The sequence below is a fragment of the Diospyros lotus genome, chromosome 9 (genome assembly GCF_014633365.1).
Source record: "Diospyros lotus cultivar Yz01 chromosome 9, ASM1463336v1, whole genome shotgun sequence".
NCBI classification, from domain to species: Eukaryota; Viridiplantae; Streptophyta; class Magnoliopsida; order Ericales; family Ebenaceae; genus Diospyros; species Diospyros lotus.
Window position 1 is genome coordinate 7,634,555 of NC_068346.1, and position 24,400 is coordinate 7,658,954.

The 24,400-nt window shown below is 40.5% G+C and overlaps 1 protein-coding gene across 2 annotated transcripts in view; it reads left to right on the forward strand.

Moving 5' to 3' along the window:
* LOC127809620 (protein VAC14 homolog) overlaps positions 1 to 24,208 on the forward strand; it is a 32,793-nt gene extending 8,585 nt beyond the window's left edge. Inside the window, exons 14-20 of one of the 2 annotated variants that reach the window (XM_052348559.1) lie at positions 14,019 to 14,134; positions 14,272 to 14,392; positions 14,631 to 14,792; positions 14,951 to 15,079; positions 22,060 to 22,128; positions 22,815 to 23,105; positions 23,722 to 24,208. In XM_052348559.1, coding sequence (XP_052204519.1) covers positions 14,019 to 14,134; positions 14,272 to 14,392; positions 14,631 to 14,792; positions 14,951 to 15,079; positions 22,060 to 22,128; positions 22,815 to 23,105; positions 23,722 to 23,829 — 996 coding nt within the window. In that variant the 3' untranslated portion in view covers positions 23,830 to 24,208. The remainder of the gene's footprint in view (positions 1 to 14,018; positions 14,135 to 14,271; positions 14,393 to 14,630; positions 14,793 to 14,950; positions 15,080 to 22,059; positions 22,129 to 22,814; positions 23,106 to 23,721) is intronic. The other variant, XM_052348560.1, reaches the window with a different exon arrangement.
* Positions 24,209 to 24,400: the final 192 nt, after the last annotated feature.

Genomic DNA, 24,400 nt, shown 5'->3' on the forward strand with positions numbered 1-24,400 from the left:
TGGCACCCATTTACATCCCTACTGTCATGACCCTAAGGGCGGACAAGGGTATGATTGTAATTAGCGTAAGGGAGGTAAGGCTGTTGTTAACAAGGGAGCATTGGAACTGTTATCCCAATTTCTGCTTCAAAACATCTAACACTCAACCCTCAAGAAAGGAAATATACCTCACACGTAATTGATGAACAATAGAACACGAATAAGGACCGGAAAAATAAGAACATACACACGCACGCACGCACCAAGAGGCTGGGATTTATCCTAGTTCGGATCTCCAGTTTGGAGAACCTACGTCCAGACTGTTTGGATTCTTTCTCTTCACTATGTTGAAACTCAATTGACAGATTACATGCACTGCACTCTTTCCACTCACAGCCCTATACCCTAGCTGTCTCTTTGGGAGATTACAAAGCTATACACACTTTTCTCTCACACATACAGTACATACTCTTTCTCTCTCAAGATAGAATGAAAAAAAACAGTGTCTCAAATGAGACCCCCGACCCCCTATTTATAATCCATAAAGGGCGGACTTTACAAGGAATTGGTAGCCGTTTAAAACATGTGACGGTTACTGTTACAACTGATACATACAACTAACGGTCTTCTAGAAACCCTTGTGACATCTGAATGCTTCTCTGGTTCTCTTCTCTCCCGAGTCTTAATGCTCATCTAAGGTAAATGCTTTAACAGGAACAACACTAGATTGATTTTAAGATACACTCACACTCACACACGCAGTCACGGATAAATTGATAGAACAGAATTTAAGGCAATAGACAGTAGATATGAAAATTGACAGAAATGTAAATCAAACCACAAGAAGAACACAAGTCTTTATCCTGGTTTAGATCGTTCTTGAACAATCCTACGTCCAGCCTTCAAACACCCACGAGAGCAGCTTTTCTTATTATACAATGATCAGTACAAACAGACTTCTTCTTGAGTACAATCTTGACTTTCATCGAGATTACAAAGGACTGCCGATTCTCTAGCCTTTTTTCTCTTATATCAGAATTGCACTCGCTCATAACATCACCACTCAAACGACTACTTCCTGCCCCTAATTTATAGACTTAAGGGGCGGACACTCCAAGACATTTTAACCAGTGTTGAAACCGAGACTATGATCTCTCAAAAACCACGCAAGAACCTCACCGACTTCAAACAATATTGAAGACTGAAAGTAGATAATGAAAAACAGAATTAAAAGTAGAGAAAATCAAACCAGATTGTAGCACACAAGATATACCCTGGTTCATGCCATTTACATGGCACTACATCCAGCAATCCAAGAAGCAAACAATCCACTAGAAATGAATAAGAAACTAGTACAAGAATACCCCTCTTTCCCTCCTCCTTGCCTCTCGAATACAATACTCTAATGAAGACAACAAGAACTAGAACCGCACAGCTCTTACTCTCGCCTCTCACTGTATCCGAACACAAGGAATGAAAGATATGAATGTTTTGATGATAAGACTGGCCTCCGCCCCCTTCTATTTATAAACTAGAGGGGCGGAACTACCTAAGGGGAAATAACTAACTCATAAAAGTCAAATCTACCCTTAATAAAACAATTAGTTACATTTATGTCCTATTAACTAACTGCTGCCAAATCATCTTCATATCTTCCTGATTTCTTCATTAAATCCAGCATTCAATTACTTCAGGCAAAACAGTAACAACCGGGTTTGACATTACTGGTTTTAACCCTCCCCAACTAACTGAATTACCTTTGGGAAATAAAACCAACCGCCTATCTATAGTCGCTTGACTTGAATGTCTTCACTGATCCTAGGCTTTACTCAAGGCAAACTTCTGACAAATCTCCACCATTTGCCTTGACTATGGCCTAACCTCCAAAGTTGATCCTGCTCTCCATTGGTCCTGCATGCTATACCTGATCATTTACACAAAAACAACATTAAGAAGCTTAACAATGCTGTAATTTTGACAAAGAAACAGCCTTGGTAAAAATATCTGCTGCATTATCTTCTCCTGCAACTTTAATTAGGTTAACTTCTTCCTTCTCAAGGATTTCCCTAATGAAATGATACCTAACATCAATATGTTTGGTTCTTTCATGATGGGCTTGATTCTTAGCTAAGTGAATAGCACTTTGGCTATCACACATAAGCTTAGCCTTAACATCTCTTCCTAGGAGTTCACTAACAATTCATTTCAACCAAATGGCTTCCTTAATAGCTTCGGTAACATCTATATACTCAGCCTCAGTGGTGGAAAGTGCCACAACAGGCTGTAGGTTGGTTTTCCAGCTTATGGTTGAATTCCATAGTCGGAAAACATAACCTATTGAGGATCTTCTCCTATCCAAGTCTGTTGCATAGTCAGCATCTGTTAACCCTAAAATGCAAGGCTCTTCTTCCAATTTTGCTCCACCATAAACCAAAGACATATATGAAGTTCCTTTAATATACCTAAATATCCATTTTACAACATTCCAATGTGCCTTACCCAGATTTGCCATAAACTTGCTAGACACACACATAGCATGAGGCAAATCTTGTCTAGTACAGACCATGCTGTACATTAGGCTTCCAACTGCATTTGAGTAGGGAATTCTACTCATTTCTTTAATGTCCATTTCATTAGTGGGTGACTGCTCATGGGATAGTTTGAAATGTTGAGCAAAGGGGACTGAAACCTCCTTTGCATCAAACATATTAAACTTCTTAACTATCTTATCTAGGTAAGATTTTTGAGACAATACAAGCTGTCTTTTCTGCTTATCTCTACTTATTTCTATGTCTAATATCTTCCTAGCTTCTCCTAATTCCTTCATTTCAAACACTGATCTTAATCTCAACTTTAAGTTTTGAATTTCTATGGTTGATTGGCTAGCAATCAGCATATCATCCCCATATAGAAGGTATATAGATATTTCATTTGGCATATGTTTGAAATATACACAGCTATCAAATGCACTCCTCTTAAACCCTTGGACTATCGTAAAGGAATTAAATTTCCTATACCATTGCCTAGGGGACTGCTTCAATGCATAGAGGTATTTCCTTAGCAAGCATACTTGCTCTCTTTTCCCTCTAACTTCAAACCCCTCTGGCTGTTCCATTAGTATACTTTCTTCTAATTCACCATGCAGAAAGGCTGTGGTAACATCCATTTGATCTAGGTTAAGATTTAAATGTGCTGTTATGGCTAGTAAGATTCTAATTGAAATATGCCTCACCACAGGTGAGAATACTTCATTAAAATTCTATCCTGGGCACTTGGGTGAAACCTAGCGACTAACCTAGCCTTATACCTAGGTACTATCATTTCTAACACCCTCCTTGATTTTATATAACCACTTGCAGCCTACAACCCTTTTCCCTAAGGGTCTATCCACCAAAGTCCAAGTTTTATTTTTTATAAGTGACTCCATTGCAGATTGCATGGCTGCTAGCCATTTATTGGAGTCTTTTAAGTGCATTGGCTCTTCATAAGTAAGAGGCTCCTCCCCAGCTTCTTCCATTGCACTTGATAGCACATAGGAAACCAAATCTGAATACCCATATCTTACCGGTGGTCTAACATTTCTTCTTTGCCTATCTCTAGCAATATTGCATCTTTCATGGTCTTGCTCACACAGTCACACTCTACACTAGACGACCCTTCACTCTCTCTTTGATAATCTGGATCCTGATCTATAGGACTGTATTTTCCGAAGGTTCTTCTTCTGGACTCTGGTTAATAGGGCTATTTGAGACATTTTCTAAAGGTCCTTCTTTCTGTTCAACTTCCACAGCCTTTAGATTCCCTTTATTATCCTTAGAATCATCTAATTTAATGTCTTTTAAGGTGGAATTTTCATCAAAGGTAACATCCCTAGATATTATAGTCCTAGGCATACCTGATTCTAGACTCCACAACTTATACCCCTTTGCACCAGAAGGATACCCTATAAACAAACACCTTTTTGCCCTAGGTTCTAGCTTTCCTTGCTTGACATGGGCATAAGCTAAGCACCCAAACACTCTTAAGTGATCCAAGCTAGGCTTATGACCTATCCACATCTCATAGGGGGTTTTGAAACCTATAGAAGCCTAGGGTGATTGGTTTATTACATAGGCTGTTTTAGATATAGCTTCTCCCCAAAATGATTTTGATAACTTAGCATGAAAAATCATGCATCTTACCCTTTCTAGCAAGGTCCTATTCATCCTTTTAGCAAGCCCATTTTGCTTCGGATTTCCTGGGGCTGTTAAGTGTCTTAGGATCCCATTTTCCTTACAAAGTTGAGAGAATTCTTTATTACAAAATTTTAAACCATTATCTGTTCTAATGATTTTAATTTTGCTACCTTTTTGGTTTTCTATCATGGTTTTCTAGTTTTTAAAGGCTTCAAATGTATGGTCTTTAGATTTCAATGCATAGACCCAAACCATTCTAGAAAAGTCATCTATAAATAATAGACAAAAAATACCTAGCTCCACCATGTGTCAAAGTTTGGGCAAGGCCCCATAAATCAGAATGTATGTAATCTAAAGGAGCCTTTGATGAATGTATGGCCTTTTTGGAGAATTTCACTTTTGCAGCTTTCCCAAATATACATGACTCATACTTATCCAAATCTGTAAGTTTTCCATCTCCTAATATCCCTTGTTTAGATGACTCCCTAAGACCTTGTTCACTAATATGAGCCATCCTAAATGCCATAGCCTAGTCTTGTCATAGGCTTTCCCTTTAGTGACTGCAGCTTCTCCACACAATGTGGAGGCTTGTAGCACATAGTGTTATCCTATGACCATACGGAATTATCCTTAGAGGATATATGTCTCTCTCAGCACTCTCAAATTCACCCAGCGATAATAGGAATTGAGAACATAAACATAAGCACTCAAAACAGAATGAAAATAAAACAAGAAACAATCAAACCACAAGTAGTAGGCACGGATTTATCCTGGTTTGGTTTCCTTTGAGGAAACCTACATCCAGCCTTCAAAGAGTCCTCCTAGCAGTCTTATTAAGGAGAAGAAAGACCAGTACAGTAGCAATATCTCCCCCCTATTCCCGAGTACAAAAACAACTACTTTTCTCCCAAGATTACAAAGCTAAAAAACAAAACTCTAGCCTTCCTCTTAGAGAATACAATGCACTCGTTACAATAGAAGAGAATAGAATGGCCGCACACACCCCCTAACACTCTATTTATAGAGTTGGCGGTTATCTCTAGAGAAGACATTAGATATTTACAATTTAACCCCCCCCCCCCCCCCCCCCCCCAATTTCCATTAATTACAGTTTGGGATATAAACTTCTATCTAATTATTCAATGGCCCTCTAGCACACTGCCATCACTCACTGCTTTCACTTTTCTTCTTCTTATACCATATACTCGAGACAATATTTCAACAAATCTCCACCATTGTCTTGAGTATACTTCAGCCTTCATCCATCAAGCCTTGGCCTTTCAATAGATGAACTTCCCCTGCTCTCATCTTGCTCTTCATATGACCTGCTGCTCCTGATCACTCAAGACATAAAACAAACATATCAAACAAAACAATGCTGAAAAAACATAACAATGGACCACCTTTGAATAAATTCTTAACTGCAATAACTAAACTTGCAACTCTCATTAGATATTATCCTCCTCAAGGGATTTCCTAATGAACATATTCCTAACACCAATATGGTTGATATACTACATGGTGGGACTAAAGACTAAGCCAAAATGGACTGCTCATTGGCTGTTTCAGCTTTTCTACCTAGATTTTCCTTTAGGGTTCCTGCTGCACATCAAATGCAACATATATATCCTAAAAAAATATCTCTTCATCTAGGTACCCTCCAGCATAAACCAAAATCCATACTTGATGTTATTCCCTAATCCCAAAGGTTCCATCCTTTTACACAGCATCACAACATAGTGAACCTTACCCGGATTGGCCTTAACTTTGCTAGACTTACTCCTAGCACCCAAAACCGGCCTTTTAAGATTTACCACTGACTTTCTCTTATGTTTGTTTCAAACTTTGAGAACTGCTCAACTCTCTTGAGACTCTTCTAACTACCAGCCTTCCAAGATAAGCTTAAGATTTGGGTAATCCTAGGCTTCCATAAGCTGTCCATTTCTATTCCAACCTCTATGCCTTATCTTTCCAACTTCTCCTCCTTCCAACAATCTCAAACACTGAACTACAACCTCAGCTACACCTTGAGACTCCCATTAGATAACTATCATTTAAGCTGCCTTACTTTTCCTAGGCATACCATTGAAATTGACACAGCTTCCTCATGCGCTCAATTTACCCTTTGGACTATCACAATCTTATATCTTACCTAGGGAATTACCATCATACCTAGAGAGACCTTCTAAGCAACCAATCCTTGCTTACCTTTCCTTCTAGCCTATTATCCCCTGCCTACACTATAAGATCACTTTTCTCTCTTAATTTCCACATGGATAATGGCTGTTAGAGATTACCTATTTGATCCAAATTAAGCCTTCATGTGCTGCTATAACCAATGGCCATGTCTAGCCATTTCCCTAGACTTTTCCCATTTCCCAGCACTTCCTTAATTTACAAATAGACACTACAACAACACTCCACCCCTTTAACCTAAGGGATATTCCATTTAAGTCCAACATTCTCCCCAAATTTACATGGCTCCATGCCATTCATTTGGACAAGAGTGCATCACCTCTTCTTATACAAGAGATTCTATTTTCTAGCCTACTCCTTAGCACTCAAACCTGAGCCTAAGCATCCGTCAAACCCAACATTCCATACCTCACTGGTAGATTACTTGAGGTTCTATCTTTTACCCATCCTAGGCAACACTAGACCTTCTATTCCCTTGCTCATTACCTACAAGATGACTCTCCTTCCCTTTCATTGCTTAATCCAGATTTTGATCAACCAAGGGCTTCACCATACAAGACAACCCTGGCACACACCCTTTTCCCCTCACTGTTCACAAGGACCCTTACTGCAAGAGCCAAAGCTATCTTAAACACTAGCTTCCTCCCTCTCACAATTCAGCCCAAGCTTACACAATGAATCTGATCAAAACATTTTCCAGATTTCCCTATTGCTATACCCTGGTTCATAGGTTAGTTTAGGACATTCCCAAAGGATTCTCCTTGCTATTTTTCTTTACACAGCATTCCAGATTCCATCCCTTGCCCTTGGAATCAACTAATTCCATGTCCTATTAGTAGAGTTTTCCCTCATAGGTAAGAACCCTATCTTTAGGATACCTAGGTATACCTATTACACAACTCCACACACCTAACCCTTCACACCAGAAGCAATTTCCAGCAAGCTTCCTAAATTCCAGCAAGATCATATATGCTTGGGAATTCCTTAGGAACACACCATCTTCACTAGGTTTACCTCACCTAGCTCCACCATGAGACAAGGCCTAGATAGGTCCCCTTAGATCCTAGAAACTGATTTCTAATGGGCTTGATACTTTACTCTTGATTATTGCCTACTAACACCATATCACCTACTATGACTATAAATTGAAAAAACCCTTTCCTATGATAAGACCACCCTAAACCTAGAAACTATGCTACATTTCCAGCATTTCTAGACACTTATAGGGCATCTGCACTATCATAGTCAGCCTCACACACAGATGAAGAAATTCTAGGGTTTTTCTCTAGGAGTTCACTCTTTTTTTTGGGACAATTCTTCTTAATACATCCCTCATCATGGCAGTGATAGCATTTTATCATTTTCTTGCCATTCCTAGACTTTGACCTAGACCTACCCTTAATTTTAGGGTCCCTGTTTTTTGGTATAGTCCCAACTGTTAGAGCATCATGTATAGAGTTCTTTCCTTCAACCTTATGTTGTAATTCCTTGGAACTCAAGGCTCCGGTTACATCATCTAGAGACAACTTGTCTCTACCATGTTTTAAGATGTCAACAAAGGTTTCATATGACTTTGGTAGAGAGTGCAATAAGACTAATGCCTTATCCTCATCATCATATTTGATGTCTATGTTCTCAAGATCCAAACATAACTTGTTAAACTCATCTATATGCTCTTGCAGTTTCTTACCTTCATCCATTCTAAAGGAGAAAAATTTGGTTTTCAAATATAACCTAGTAGACAGGGTTTTAGTCAAGTACAGGGTCTCCAATCTTTTCCAAAGGTCTGATGCTGTGGTCATTTTGGCCACTTCCCTCAAGACTTTGTCCCCTAAACTTAAAATCAAGGTGTTAGAAGATTTCTTGTCAATATCTTTCTTTTCTTTTGATTTTTCTTTTTTCTATTCTTTAGTGGTTTCAGGCAGTGATTCTTCCTCATCTAAAGCCTCTTCTAGTCCTAGATTCCCTAGCAATGCCCTCATTTTCATCCTCCAAAGGCCGAAATCATTCTGGCCATCAAACTTCTCAATATCATACCTAGTTGCAGCCATTATAACACTGTTCTATGATAGAGAATTCAAAACAGATGAAATCTTGTAGGTTCTTGGACTGTTATTGAACCTAAAAACTAGCTTTGATACCAATTTGTTATTCTAGGACCATGCAGAATTATCCTTAGAGGATATATGCCTCTCTTAGCACTCTCAAATTCACCCAGCGATAATAGGAATTGAGAACAGAAACATAAGCAATCAAAACAAAATGAAAATAAAACAAGAAACAATCAAACCACAAGTAGTAGGTGCAGATTTATCCTGGTTCGGTTTCTTTTGAGGAAACCTACATCCAGCCTTCAAAGAGCCCTCCTAGCAGTCTTATTAAGGAGAAGAAAGACTAGTACAGCAGCAAGATCTCTCCCCTATTCCCGAGTACAAAAACAACAACTTCTCTCCCAAGATTACAAAGCTAAAAAATAGAACTCTAGCCTTCCTCTCAGAGAATACAATGCACTCGTTACAATAGAAGAGAATAGAATGGCCGCGTTTACCCCCTAACACTCTATTTATAGAGTTGGCGGTTATCTTTAGAGAAGACATTAGATATTTACAATTTAACCCCCCCCCTCCCCCCCCCCCCCAAAAAAAAAAAAAAAAATTCCATTAATTACAGTTTGAGATATAAACTTCTATCTAATTCTTCAATGGCCCTCTAGCGCACTGCCATCACTCACTGCTTTCACTTTTCTTCTTCTTATACCATATACTCGAGACAATATTTCAACACATAGATACCATTATTAAGGACTGCTTTCATAATTATTAGTGATCCTTTAGATACTCTTAGGACTACACCATCTTCTCTATAGGAGTAGCCATTTCTAACTCACCAAGGGAAATTAAATTTCTTTTCAAATCTGGAACATATCTTACTGCATTTAAGGTTTTAATAGAACCATCATGTAATTTGATTCTTATGTCTCCAATACCTTGATCCTACACTCTTGATTGTTTCCTAGTAAGACCTTACCACTATCCATGTCTTTGAAGTCCAAGAACCATTGCCTATGAGGTGACATGTGGAAAGAACACCCCGAATCTAGTATCCATACTTCTCTATCAGCATTTTCAGGCACTACTAGGGCATCGGCACTATCATAATCATACTCACAAAGAGATGGAAGAAATTTCAGAATTAGGTCTCTCTAGGAAATCTTTCTTTTTCTGAGGGCAATTCCTTTTAATATCCCCTTCTTCATGACAGTGATAACACTTTGTAACCTTCCTGCCATTTTTAGATTTAGACCTAGATCTCTCCCCCTTTGCCTAGAATCTCTCCTATCGGGTCTAGACCTAACTAAAAGAACATCACCAGCCGAGTTCTTCCCCTCTATCTTATGCTGCAATTCTTTTGAATTCAAAGCTCCTATCACATTATCTAGGGTTAGGGTATATCCTTGCCATGTTTTAAGATATCTACAAATGTTTCATATGATTTCGGTAAGGAATGCAATAGGACTAAAGCCTTATCCTCATCATCATATTTTACATCAATATTTTCCAGATCTAAACATAGCTTATTGAAATCATCTATGTGTTCTTGCAACCTTTGACCTTCATTCATTTTAAAGGTAAAGAACTTAGCCTTTAAATACAATCTTCTAGATAGAGTTTTAGTCATGTAAAGTGTTGAAATATTGTCTCGAGTATATGGTATAAGAAGAAAAAAAGTGAAAGCAGTGAGTGATGGCAGTGCGCTAGAGGGCCATTGAATAATTCGATAGAAGTTTATATCCCAAACTGTAATTAATGAAAATTGGGGGGGTTAAACGGTAAATATCTAATGTTTTATCTAGAAATAACCGCCAACTCTATAAATAGAGTGCTAGGGGGTGTGTGCGGCCATTCTATTCTCTTCTATTGTAACGAGTGCATTGTATTCTCTGAGAGGAGGAAGGCTAGAGTTTTGTTTTTAGCTTTGTAATCTTGGGAGAGAAGTTGCTATTTTTGTACTCGGGAATAGGGGGGGAGATCTTGCTACTGTACTGGTCTTTCTTCTCCTTAATAAGACTACTGGGAGGGCTCTTTGAAGGCTGGATGTAGGTTCTCTCAAAGGAAACCGAATCAGGATAAATCCGTGCCTACTACTTGTGGTTTGATTATTTCTTGTTTTATTTTCATTCTGTTTTGATTGCTTATGTTTTTGTTCTCAATTCCTATTATCGCTGGGTGAATTTGAGAGTGTTGAGAGAGGCATATATCCTCTAAGGATAATTCTGCATGGTCCTAGGATAACATAAAGACTCACTAATCTAATTCAAAGTTCTGCTGCTGTTGTCATTTTAGACACCTCTCGCAGCACCTTATCACCAAGGCTCAATATTAATTTATTAAAGGCTTTCTTGCACATTTCTTTCTTTTGATCTTCCGAATAGGTTTTAGGCATCTTTGCTTCCCCTTCTAATGCATCTTCCAATCCTAAATTCCCTAACAAAGCCCTCATTTTCATTTTCCATAGCTCAAAATCATTCTGTCCATTGAATTTCTCTATATCATACCTAGTGGCTGACATATTTGAAGACATTCTAGCGATTGGGATATGTCTCTAATGAGTTCTTGGCTTTTCTTGATCTTAATTACCATGCTCTGATACCAAGTTGTTAACAAGGGGGCATTGGAACAACACTAGATTGATTTTAAGATACACTCACACTCACACTCACACAGAGATAAATTGATAGAATATAATTTAAGGCAATAGACCGTAGATATGAAAATTGACAGAAACAATGATCTAAAAATCGGCCTAGTCTCCGTCGAGGTGCTAAGCGGCCACTGGCCACCATGATTATGGCCTAATCGGCCCCCTTAGGCGCCTACCCTGCTAATTGGTGCCGGGCGGGGCGAAGGCGGCCGCCTAGCTGCATGAAACACCTGGGTTGATTATGGCCTAATCGATCGCCTAATCCGTTTTGTATGTTAGGTTTTTTGTTTCCCCTTACCCATTCTCTCTCTCGTCGCTTTCCTTTTCTCTCTCTCTCGCGCATCGCCGCCGACCGTCTCTTGCTGAGTCGCCGTCGCTGCTTGCCTTTTCTGTCTTAGCCTCTCTTGTCGCACACTGCTGCCACCAATCGCCTCTTTGAAAGCTCTCTCCGACATCGTCGACGGCGCCAATCGTCTCTCTTGGCCCCTTGGCTGTCGCCCCCCAGTCGTCTCTCTTGGCCCCTTGGTCGTCGTCGACAGACGTCTCTCTCACAGCTGTTCTTCCTCCGCCCTTAGATAATAGCCATCACCCGTTTATATATATATAATATCAGTTTATAATTTATATATAAACCTTTTTTAAGTTATATATATATGAACTTATATTATATATATAATCTATCTATATATATCAAAAATTTAAAAAAAAAAAAAAACAACAGTAGTCCACCTAGGCGCTAGGCCTTAGTTTGGCGTTCGACTAGTGCCTAGCGCATTTTAGAACACTTGATAGAAATGTACATCAAACCACAAGAAGAACACAAGTCTTTATCCTGGTTCAAATCATTCTTGAACGATCCTACGTCTAGCCCCTTCGCACACCTGTCACGACCCAAAGGCGGACAAAGGGTATGATTGTAATTAGTAGGCTGGGGGGTAAAGTTGTAAGTAGATGAATGCATGTAATAAGCTACTTTGCGGTTATAGCTATGGGTCACTTGTACTTGGACGGTTATAACTGAATGCAGCCTATAAAAGGTATCAGGTGCTGAGGATGGGAATTATGAATGAATTGGACATAATTGTTTCCCTCTAAAATTCTTTTCCCTCCAATCTCTCTCAATTTCTCCCTCCATTTCTAATTCTTTCTCACTCATTCAGTTCAAATCCCTACAGCTACTCTAATTACTGAATTGTTCAAGCCTCTGATCCGAGGCCTAACACTTTGGTATCAAAGCCGGTCGTCCTCGGAGATCAAAGACGGAACCATTTCGAGCGGGATCAATGGCGGAAGGAACACGCATGAAGCAGTTGGAGACGTGCTTGGAGGCATTGGAGTTTGGAATGAACCAGACTCACGAAGCAATTGCACAAGGAAGAGAAGATCAAGCCGCTACCAGAGAAGCTATGCAACAGGAACTAGAGAAACAATGGGGGACTATTGACCAATATGGGTAGAGAATCCATAGCATAGTCAATATGCTCTCTGCCCTGCTGCAATTCAGGCTACCACCTGAATTTCCACCACGGTCTACGACGGATCCCAGTCAATCTGGCCATTGGATACTTCCACGACCAGACGTATTGGGAGAACCAAGTGAACCGTCGGAGGCAGACACAAGAGTATCGATAAGAGGCCTGAATTCTCACGTTACTATCCATATGCCTATGCCTCGCTTAAAGATTCCCTTGTTTGACGGATCCAAGCCTAGGTGGTGGATTCGTTGGTGCGAGAGGTTTTTTCAATTATATAATGTACTTGAGGTACAGAAGGTAACCATGGCAACGACATATCTCAATGATACTGCCGACTCTTGGTACCAGGGGTAGACCAAAGTAAGAGAAGTGGTGGGGGGATGGAATGATTTTGTGGAAAAGTTGTGTGTGAGGTTTGGGGAGAAGAATATGTCTGATGTGGTTGATGAATTCAAGATGTTGAAGCAGATAGGGTCGGTGGTTGAATACTTGGATAAGTTCGAAGAGTTGAGGGCCTTACTATGGAATGCATAACCACATCTCACAGAACAGTACTTTGTATCTAATTTCGTGAGTGGCTTGAAGGGAGAACTACGATCCATGGTCAAGATGATGATGCCTACCACAGTTAGGCAAGCGGTGGAGAAGGTCAGGTTATAGGAATTGACATTAAAAGCCATTTTTGGCAAAGGCAAGGCGTGGCCTAGGAGTAGCATGAACCCTCCCCAACCTATGGGAGATCAATTTGAGGGGGACGAATGTTGGATTAGCATTGGGACCTCCTAGGACAAATTATAATGGGGTGAGAAAAAAGAAAAAAATGAATTTGACTGTGTCATGGAAGGCTCTTTAGAACCAATGATTCTAGTAGCTAGAAGTCTTAGTTATTTTTTGCTTGCTAATGTAATTTCCCTATTGCTGTAATTTTGTTATTTTTACTGTTGTAACTCCACTATTAATGTTAATTAGTTAAGCTGGAAGATTCCCCACGTTGAGGGGGAATAGAATAGGACAAAAGGGCGGTTATAACTGCATGGAAAAGGGCTCTGCTGTGGTCACCCTCCACCTATCGGTGTATAAATATTCCTAGGCTTGCTGGGAAGAGCATCATTGAATTGAATATCAGAATCGATTCCTCCTTCTATTGCTCTTATCTCTCTCTTTCTTCTCTCACTCTCTTTACTCTCACTCTCTCCCTCTCTTGCTCTGTTCTGTTCTGTTTTGATAGGACCACCTCCTAATCCATTCCAGGCTAGGAGTGTCTAAATTCACGGACAAGCTGTGACAGACTGTTGTTCAAAATACATCAATTGCTGGTCATTTATTTAATTTACATCTTAGGAAGAATGTATGTTTAAACTAACACATCTTTCTTTCTGGTCCAAGTCTAAAAATTATGGCCTTCACCCTGCTAAGGCGATGTTAAAATGTGTCAGCTGTATCTGCTTTTATTTTGAAATGTACATATGCTTGAATTCATTGCTTTTTCCAGGTAGTGCTCCTGGTGCTTGAGGTGCATGCCTGCATAGCTAAAGATCCACAACATTTCCGCCATCTTGTTGTTTTCTTAGTCCATAACTTCCAGATTGACAACACTCTGTTGGAGAAGTGAGCTCCTGATAGACCCCTCCCCATTTACCATTTGAGAATTCTTTTGCTGCTGTACTAAATTTATTATTATGTTTGTCTTCTGATTTTATATGGTGTAAATATCTTTCTAATATCTAATTTTTTCCTTCCTATAGGCGTGGGGCTTTGATAATTCGCCGACTGTGTGTGCTTTTAGATGCTGAGAGAGTCTACCGGGAACTCTCCACAATACTTGAGGGAGAATCTGATCTTGATTTTGCATCAATTATGGTTCAGGTTTCATTATCTGCTTGAGAATTTATCATCGGTTATGCCTTGAATTTTTCCTTGTAGCAACAAAATAGAATATGTTTTCTACAGTGTAACTAATAGAAATATTGCAAAATGGGAGAATCTCTTCTCATTGATGATGCTAGTTCTTGTTTTTTTTTCACCTTACAATAAAATGTTCCTTATTAATAGACATATTACTTATTAGGCAGATCCATTTTCAATGTTCTGCTTTCTATTTCAGGCTTTGAACCTGATTTTACTTACTTCTTCTGAGTTGTCTGAGCTTCGTTATCTTCTCAAGCAATCATTGGTCAACCCTGCTGGGAAAGACTTATTTGTTTCTTTGTATTCTTCATGGTGCCATTCACCGATGGCAATTATAAGTCTTTGCCTGTTGGCTCAGGCAAGTTTTAGCGAAGCTGCCATTGTAACAATTACATTTGATTTTTTTTCCCTTTCATGTTTTTCAATTGCTTTGAATTCCCCCATTTCTAGATGTGGTGATACTTTGTTCATCTGCTGAATTCCCATTTCTTTTTACATTTTATGATCTAATCACAGGCTTACCAGCATGCAAGTACGATTGTACAGTCTCTAGTTGAGGAAGATATCAATGTCAAATTCTTGGTTCAGTTGGACAAGCTGATCCACCTACTGGAGACACCAATTTTTGCCTATCTTAGGTTGCAGGTGCTTTATCTGGTCAAACTCAAATTTCTCACTTCCATTTCATTATGGGTTTCTTTTTTCTTAGTGAATATATGATTAATGTTATGCTTTCGTTCTGTATATATATAATTATCGCTCTGCTCTCCGAAATGTCGTCTTTCTTTTGAAGGAATTTTTTTGGATGCAATATAGAGCTCATGTCTATTTATTGGTGTTTCATATTCCTTGACGGATACTTGACATACTTTGCTACCATTTTCTTCAACATATTTGTCGATGCATCTTTCAATTTGTCTGTTTCTTTCTTTTTCGTGTTCTTTTTTCTTTTTATTCTGCTCCTCTGTTTTTCTGCTGTTGTGTTTTCTATATAGTGCTAGAATATTGATCATATTTTAACTTCACCATCCAGGATGACTTTTGAGGCATTCTCCCATTAATTTTTGTTCTTTGTTACTTGTGTCACATTTTTTCTAAACTTAATGTTCTGTTGAGATGATGAACTACTAGATATATTATTTCACGGTAATTATATTAAATGTTATTTACTACTACACCTTGTATAATGCTAGATTTTTGCAGCTGATATTTATTGGACTTTTTTGGGCAACTGGTGCTCATTTTGATAGAGTTCTGCAGCATAAGTTCACACAGCAACTTGCTTAAACTTCAGTTCTGGTTTATAATTGTGGAACATGCCCCCTGTCAGTTCTCGGGGACCTTGGTTAGAATTCCTTCGTCCAGTGGACTGTTCGAAGGAGAAAGAATACAGATAGGGAGAGAAATTAGGGAGAAAGAGAGAACGGACAGAGAGAGAGAGAGAGAATGAGGGAGATAATGTCAGAATTCTGTTAGAATCATTTCATACCCATCCGTGGCAAGGATCAACTGAATATATAGCTGGATTCCTTGCCCATGTGCGGCTAACCGCATACAGCTAGGGAATGTACAACCCGCCTAAGCAGCAACAAACTTGTACCCCCCTTACAGCATATACTACTGTCTATATTGCTAATGGCTATTTTTCCCTGCCTATTACATTTAATTACTCTATCTCCCTCTCCTTGCTACGTGGATCATGACAATTACCCCTCTTCAAAATTTTCTTGTCCTCAAGAAATGTGGAGGCGGCTGGCGACTCTCGAAAATTGGCGAAGCATGTCCGGCAGGTATTCCCATGTGTTGCTATCCGAGTGAAGATGAGACCACTTGATGAGTACTTGAGGAATAGGGGCCCCGTGCTTGTAGATCTCCCTCCTATCTAGCACCGCCACCGGTTCTTTAATGCTATCATTGGCACTGGGAAGGTCGGGTAGAGTAGGACTTGTTGGTTGAGTCCCTACCGATTTTTTAAGGAGTGCCACATGAAATACCGGGTGGATGTTGGAGCCTTCGGGAAGTTGCAACCGGTATGCTACATTTCCCATCTTTGCAGTGATGGGAAATGGGCCGTAGTATTTTGGATTCAACTTGGAGCTGGGGTTTTGCAGTAATGCCCTTAAGTGACCTGGTTTAAGCTTCAAATACACCCATTCTCCCACTTGAAATTCTCTTTCACTCCTCCTCCTATCTGCAAATTGCTTCATCCGGTTCTGGGAAGTAGCTAATTCCTTTTTTAGCACCTATAACACTGGCTGCATTTGCTGGAGATAAACATCTAAAGCTGCCACTGTGGAAGAGTCTCCCAAGGATGGTAGTAGAGGCGGTTTATAGCCATAGAGTGCTTCGAAAGGTGACATTTTTATAGAATTGTGGTGGCTAGAGTTGTACCACCATTGGGCCATGGGAAGCCACTTGTGCCAAGTTCTTGGCTGTAGGAAGCAAGAACACCTTAGATACATCTCCAGACACTGATTCACCCTTTCAGTTTGGCCATCGGATTCAAGGTGGTAAGCAGTTGACATATGTATCTTCACCCCCAGCAGCTCCTTCCACAGAAAACTCGTGAAGATCTTGTCACGATCAGATACTATGGCCTTTGGTGCATTGTGTAGTTTAATTACCTGATCCAAGAACACCTTTGCTACCTCTTGAGCAGTGTAGGGGTGAACTAACCCGATGAAATGGCCATATTTGGTGAACCGGTCTACTATCACCATGATGCATCTTTTCCTTTAGATTTGGGGAGCCCTTCAACAAAATCCATTGAGATACTCTCCCATGGTCCTTCAAGTATATTCAAAGGCTGCAGCATCCCTGGTTTGGCTACATTCTCGGATTTGCATCTCCTGCAAGTATCACAACTTAGAACAAAATCCTTGACATACCTCTTCATCCTTGCCCACTGGAATAGTTGTTTGACCTTGTGATGGGTGTTTTCAATTCTCGAGTGTCCCCCTATAGGGGAGGCATGTAATGCCTCTATTATTTTCTTTCTTAACTCCTTATCCTCGCCTATCACCAGCTTCCCTTGGTACTTGATTACTACATTGCTCAAAGTGTAACCTGGTCTTGAGGCTGGACCTACTACCAGCTGCTGAAGAAGTTCCTTGGTTCTTCTAGCTTTTTTGTAACTGTCAGCTACCTCTTGGCACCAGTCAGGAACGAGGGTGGTGATTGCTGCTAGGCTTCCTTCCTCAAAGCACCTAGATAGCGCATCGGCTACTAGGTTTTCCTTCCCCTTTCTATATTGGATAACATAGTCCAATCCCATTAGCTTTGTCATCCCCTTCCTTTGCAGCTGGGTGTGCAGCTTTTGTTGTAGCAAAAATTTCAGACTTTCATGGTCTGTTTTAATCACAAACCTCCCGCCTTCCAGGTAATGCTGCCATTTCTCCACTGCCATTAATACCGCCAGTAGCTCCTTCTCGTAGATACTTAGCCCAAGATGCCTAGGAGCTAGAGCTTGGCTTAAGAATGCTATCGGCCTTCCATCCTGAACCAGTATTGCCTCGATCCCCTTAGCGCTCGCATCCGTTTCTAGAACAAATGTCTTGCTAAAATCTGGCAGGCCTAAGGTGGGTATCTGACTCATAGCATGTTTAAGATCTCTAAAAGCTTCTTCTACCTTGGAATCCCACTGAAATCCATCATTTTTCAGCAGATTGGTGAGTGGCCGGCTGATCACACCGTAGTCCTTTACAAACTGTCGATAGTAGCCGGTTAAACCCAAAAATCCCCTCAGCCCCTTGACATTCTGAGGCCTGGGCCAAGCAACCATGGCTGCCACCTTGCTAGGGTCAGTACTCACACTTGTTTTTGATATAATATGCCCAAGATATTCCACCTGCTTTTGTGCAAAGGCACACTTCGACTCTTTAACATACAATTTATTAAATCTAAGGACCTCAAGGGTAGTTTTAAGGTGGGTTAAGTGTTGGGCAAAAGTGGGGTTGTAGATCAAAATGTCATCAAAGAAAACCAACATGAATTTGCGTAAATATGGTTCAAAAATCTGGTTCATTAAGGCTTGGAAAGTTGCGGGGGCATTGGTGAGGCCAAATGGCATTACTATGAATTCATAATGCCCTTGGTGGGTTTTGAAAGCTGTTTTAGGGATGTCTTCCGGCCTCATCCTAATTTGATTATAGCCGGATCTTAAGTTGAGTTTGGTGAAAACAGAAGCATCTTTTAACTCATCAAGCAGATCTTCAACAATTGGTATGGGAAACTTGTCCTTGATGGTCATGGCGTTAAGTTGGCGGTAATCAATACAAAACCGCCATGAACCATCCTTCTTTTTGACAAGTAATACAGGAGATGCGAATGGGCTATGGCTGGGTTGTATGATGGATCTTTGTAACATATCCTTGATGAGTTTTTCTATTTCAGTTTTCTGTCTAGGTGGGTAGCGGTAAGACCTTAGGTTAACAGGCTCGGCATTTGGGTTTAAGTTAATGGTGTGGTCAAGTGATCTTTTGGGTGGCAAAGCAGTTGGCTCAGAGAAGAGGTCCCTAAATTCAATTAAGAGCATGTTAAGAGAGTCGAGTTCCTGTACCTTCCAGGGCTCATGTGAGCTGCTGTTCACAGCCATTGTCAACTCCCCTTCCTGCACTCCTTGTTCTTGTGTGAGTTCTATGGCATGTATAGAGAAAAGCTGGGCCACCTAGTAAAGTTTGTTTTTAAACATCATTTGCAACCTCTTCCCGGAAATCATCTTACACACCCCTGACTCTTGACTGCCTGTTAGGGTCGTTTTCTTCCCATTCTTCTTAAAAGTTACCTCCATTTTATTGAAATCGAAACTGATAGGGCTGACCCCCTTCATTCAATCTACACCAAGCACCACATCACAACCCCCCAGCTTCAATAGCCTCAAGTCTGCCACAAATTCTTCACCGTTCATTTCCCAGCAAAACCCCACACAGGAGGACTGACTCGCAACTTTATTTCCATTAGCTACTGTTACTGAAAGAGGGGGCGAGCTGGAGATCTCACATTTTAACTTTTGGGCCATAGTCTCATCCAAGAAGCTGTGGGTGCTCCCACTGTCTATAAGTACCATGACTTGAGCATCACGGGCTCTTCCCTCCACCTTAATTATCTTACTGCTGATTGACCCTTTAAGGGCGTGTAGAGAAATCTCTCATTTGTCTTCTTCATCTGCTTCTGGAGTCCCTTCTACCCCTTCTTCTTCATCCTCCTCTGCTTCTAATATTAACAGCTACCTTTTACACTTATGCCCAAAAAAATATTTATCTCCACATTTGTAGCAGAGTCCCGCCTGGCGCCTTTGCTCCATCAATCGTCCCCCATTAGCAGGATTTGGAATTGTTGAAGGCAAAGCCAAGAACCCTTTGCCTCCTTGTCCCGTATCCCTTCCAGCGGCTCTGTTTCCCGCCTGCCATCCTCCGGTGATGACCCCCTTAACTTGGTTTCTTTGTTTTCTCATCAGCGCTTCAATCGTCATCTCTTGCAGCCTTGCACTGTCAGCAGCCTGTTCCACCGTCCCCGGTTGCATCATTTTAACCATCGGTCGCACCTCATCTCCTAACCCACTGATAAAACTCGACACAAAATACTCTTCTGTCAAGTGGGGTTGGTGCATGACCATCAACGACCTCAGCTCCTCAAATTTGAGTTGATAGGCCTGCACTGTTCCTTCTTGTTTGAGCTTGTTAAATTCCTTGATCACGTCCCTCAAACTCTTGTCTCCAAACCTCGTACAGAGATCTCTTGCGAATACATTCCACAGACTCCCTTCTTTGGACGCAAGCCATCCTTGGTACCAGGCGTCCCCCGCTTCATTCAAGTAGGCGGATGCCAGGATGACCTTCTGTTGTTCCTGAACTTGGTATAGTGTGAACATTCGCTCACACCTCCTGGTCCACCATCTCGGATTCTCCCCATCGAATAGTGGGATGTCTAATTTCGGCACCAGGAAGTTCGGCTGATTCCGGTGAGCTTGAACTCCCGGTCCTCTTCCCATCAGGCTCTCTTCCATCATCTCCGGTTCTAATTCAAATTCCGACACCCCAGCATGCGGAGGCTCCATTCCTACCCCAGGAAGGATTGGCTCCGTTCTATCCCTGGGAGGAAACTCTGTTGAAAGTCTTACTGGTTGTTGCGATGCAAACATTCTCACGAATTGTTACATCTGCTCCATCATTTGTCCCCTCAACAGAGCACTCTGCTCCCGGTTTTCTTCTCGCCACCTCTCCATGGCTTGGGTAATTCGATTATCCACTCCCGCTCCTACTGAGGATTCGAGTGTACCCATTCTGGTCTGCATGTCCGCCATGGATGTCGCCACTTGTTGTAGTTGGTTTTCCATTTGTTTCATTCTCGTTCCATCCGCCATGGCGAGGGTAACTACAGCTCCGATCGTTGCCCAAGTCGTGCTCTGATACCAAAATGTTAGCTCTCGGGGACCTTGGTTAGAATTCCTTCGTCCAGTGAACTGTTCGAAGGAGAAAGAATACAAATAGGGAGAGAAATTAGGGAGAAAGAGAGAATGGACAGAGAGAGAGAGAGAGAGAGAGAGAATATCAGAATTCTGTTAGAATCATTTCATACCCATCCGTGGCAAGGATCAGCTGAATATATAGCTGGATTCCTTGCCCATGTGCGGCTAACCGCATACAGCTAGGGAATGTACAACCCGCCTAAGCAGCAACAAACTTGTACCCCCCTTATAGCATATACTACTGCCTATATTGCTAATAGCTATTTCTCCTTGCCTATTACATTTAATTACTCTATCTCCCTCTCCTTGCTACGTGGATCATGACACCCCCTTCTAATAATGCATACAAAATCTGTTTGCTTTTATAGTGGTAACCTAGAGATCATCATTGGATCTAAGAACATGGAGACTGTCTTAGAAGGTGTCGGGAACTGTCCTTGTCAGGAAACACTTTAATGTGCCTTCTTTTTTCAGTTTTTACAAGTGTGAGAGATGCACCAGACATATTCATTACTGAGATAAACATGAGATATAATGCTAGTCTGAAGAAAATAAGTTGAAACCTAATGATGCTGTTCTGATCTCTTTTAAACCAACAAAGTGTGCTTCATGAAACAATATTAGGGCCATGTCTACTATTTGAATCTGGAGCCTCTACATTGCTCCGTGCTGCAGTGGGGGAGGAAGAACCCAAACCAGAACCCCTTAGTGGTGAAATCTCATCATCTTGATGCTCTAGCAAATTGCATATTCTCATAACCCATTTATGATGTAGTATTTGTTCATTGATGGCATCTATGTACATTTTACTTGGCTAAGTGAATTACGATGTTGGTTGGAGCTGATGGAGTATAATCTGGGATCTGTTGTTTTGTTATCCAATCTCACCTTTTGATTTTACTCTGATGGTCCCCTTGGAGGTGGCAATCAAATTTCATGCACGCGTGGTGGGGGGGATTTATGTGTGTTTTGTGGATTTAAGCACGTTGCAGAGTAGTCAGGGACAATAAAACTACAATATCATATATATGGAATAATTAGTTTTTTTTTAAGATCAACTAGTTCTTTCTGCTTATATATATAAAAATTCTTTTTTCTAATTCTGTCTTACAAATGATGGTATAATATTTGAGCGTGTGCTGTTTTCTGTTTCTTGCAGCTCCTTGAACCTGGAAGATATATATGGTTATTAAAAGCCTTGTATGGTCTTCTGATGCTGCTTCCCCAGGTATGTGGTGTCTGGGCTTACTTCAAATTTTTAAATGTTATGTTGCCATATGTCTACCATGCCTCCATGGCTTTGGCACTGCCTGAGGAGCTAGAGATGGGATATCAGACTTGATGAAACCTCTGCAAGAAACTTACCCCCCCCCCCCCCCCCAAAAAAAAAAAAAAGAAGAAAGGAAGAAAACCTCTGCTAGAAAGGATTTCTTAACTATGTCTAAAATACCTGTGATTAATTTGTCCTTGGTCTTCTTGGCTGTTGTGTTCTTAGATAAAGGTAATGGTCTGCTAGTATGTGCTTGCTTATCAAGATATGTGGTATTGACGGCCATATTGCCCTTACCTTAGAATTTTAGTCACTATGAGCTTTTGAATACATTCAATTTTCTCTTGGTGATTTGTTACTTTGATTCTGTTTTTGTGCCAAACCACCGCACCCCATCCCACACAAGTAGAAAAAGAATAAAGGGCAGAAAACAGGTGCTGAGCTTTTTTTTTCTTTCCCCTTTTTTTTGGGGGGGGGTGGGGGGGGGGTGGGGGGGAGGTTATTAGAGGCTTCAAAGTTATTCACATATTCACACGGGCCATAGCTTATTCAAATAAGAAATTTCTTAACCCTTTACATCTGGTGTTGCTTTTATTGCATTGACTCTCCAAATACTTTATTTGTGCTTTTACCTTTATATGCAGCAAAGTAAGGCCTTCAAGATTTTGAGGACCCGGTTAAAAACTGTGCCATCATACTCTTTTAACGGTGAGCAGTTCCAACAGACGTCTGGGGACTCTTACTCTCAAATTCATCGCATGCTTAATGGATCTCAAGTTTATGAGGATGGTGATGTGGGCAATGATTTTCAAAGTATGCACAGTGGAATTAACTTTGCTTCTAGGCTACAACAGTTTGAGCAGATGCAGCAGCTGCACCGTGTGCGCTCAAAATCACAGACTCAATCGCGCTACAGTTCGACCTCATCGACAAGGGTACTGAGTTTCATATTCCTACTTGAGTCTATTCTTTCATTTCTGATATTATTGTTGTTTATTAGTTGAGGTTTTAGTTAACAACTCATATTGGAGCCATTGGGCTTAGGACAATGTGACCTGAGTTGAAAGTTGACAATTAAACTTGGATTGAAAAGCCTTGATGCGTAAAAATATGAATTTTATTCTTGAATCGGAAATTTCCAGCATGAGCTGCCTCCTGAAAAACCCTAGGAAGCAGAAATTAAGGAACTAAAACATAAAATTAGTCTGCAATTTTATTCACTCGTAGTTGGAAAATTATCAGTTGGCTAATTTGGTCTAGAATTAAAAGCATTTGCCAGCAGTTATGGTTGGAGTGAGCCTCTAAAATTTCTTCTCATAACAATGGCTCGGCTTGAGACAAAGGGATGGGGCCAGAAGTTTTAGTTGATATATTTTCAAGTTATCTCTTGTTGCTATTTGGATATTTCTTACTGCATTTTCAAATGAATTATTATTATTTTTTTTTAGCTACATTTGATATCCGTTTGCTATCTCCTTCAAGTTCTCTTTCCATGGCATAGAATCTTATGTTTTGCCATTGCTTGAAAAATCTGACACCGCATTCATGCAGCAGGACATGCAGAGACCAGAAGAACCCCGGCGACCTCTGCCCGTGTCAGACATGAGCCGGCCCTCCTCAAGATCATCTCGTAGAGGTCCAGGACAGCTACAACTCTAGTTAATTCGGTTCTTTCCCATAATGGAAGGGTGGTCGATACCAATCTCATTGGCTTTTGAAGCAGTGAGATGCTGGTAGGATTTGTAAATTGTATATCCTTACTAGTTTGTTTTGCTGAACTTATAAAGAATGAGACACTGGTAGGATGCTAGGGGATGGGTTTGAATTAAGCTTGGTTTTTTTCCAAGCTATTTATTCTTTTTTCTTTTGTGAACGGTATGAGCTCATATGGTTCTGTTGTTTTTAATTGAAAACCATATGGGCCAAAAAGTAGATATTTAATTTAGAAAATGCAGTTTGTTCCCCCTATGTTCATCTATTTAATCAAAATTAAAATAAAGAAATCATCTAATTGAATGTGCACTTTGTTCTTCTTAAAGGTTCTGCTTCTTGAGTTTCTCCAGTTCTCTTTACTGCTAACAATGTACTTGTTTATGATATGCGTTGTACTCGGAAAGAAGCATGCGGGAAGATGAACAAAACAAAAGAAAACAACCCACATGAGCTTCGGCCGGCCAGTAGAGGGGGTCTGTGGGTGAGGGGGCTGAGTGTTTCAAGTACCTCTCGACAT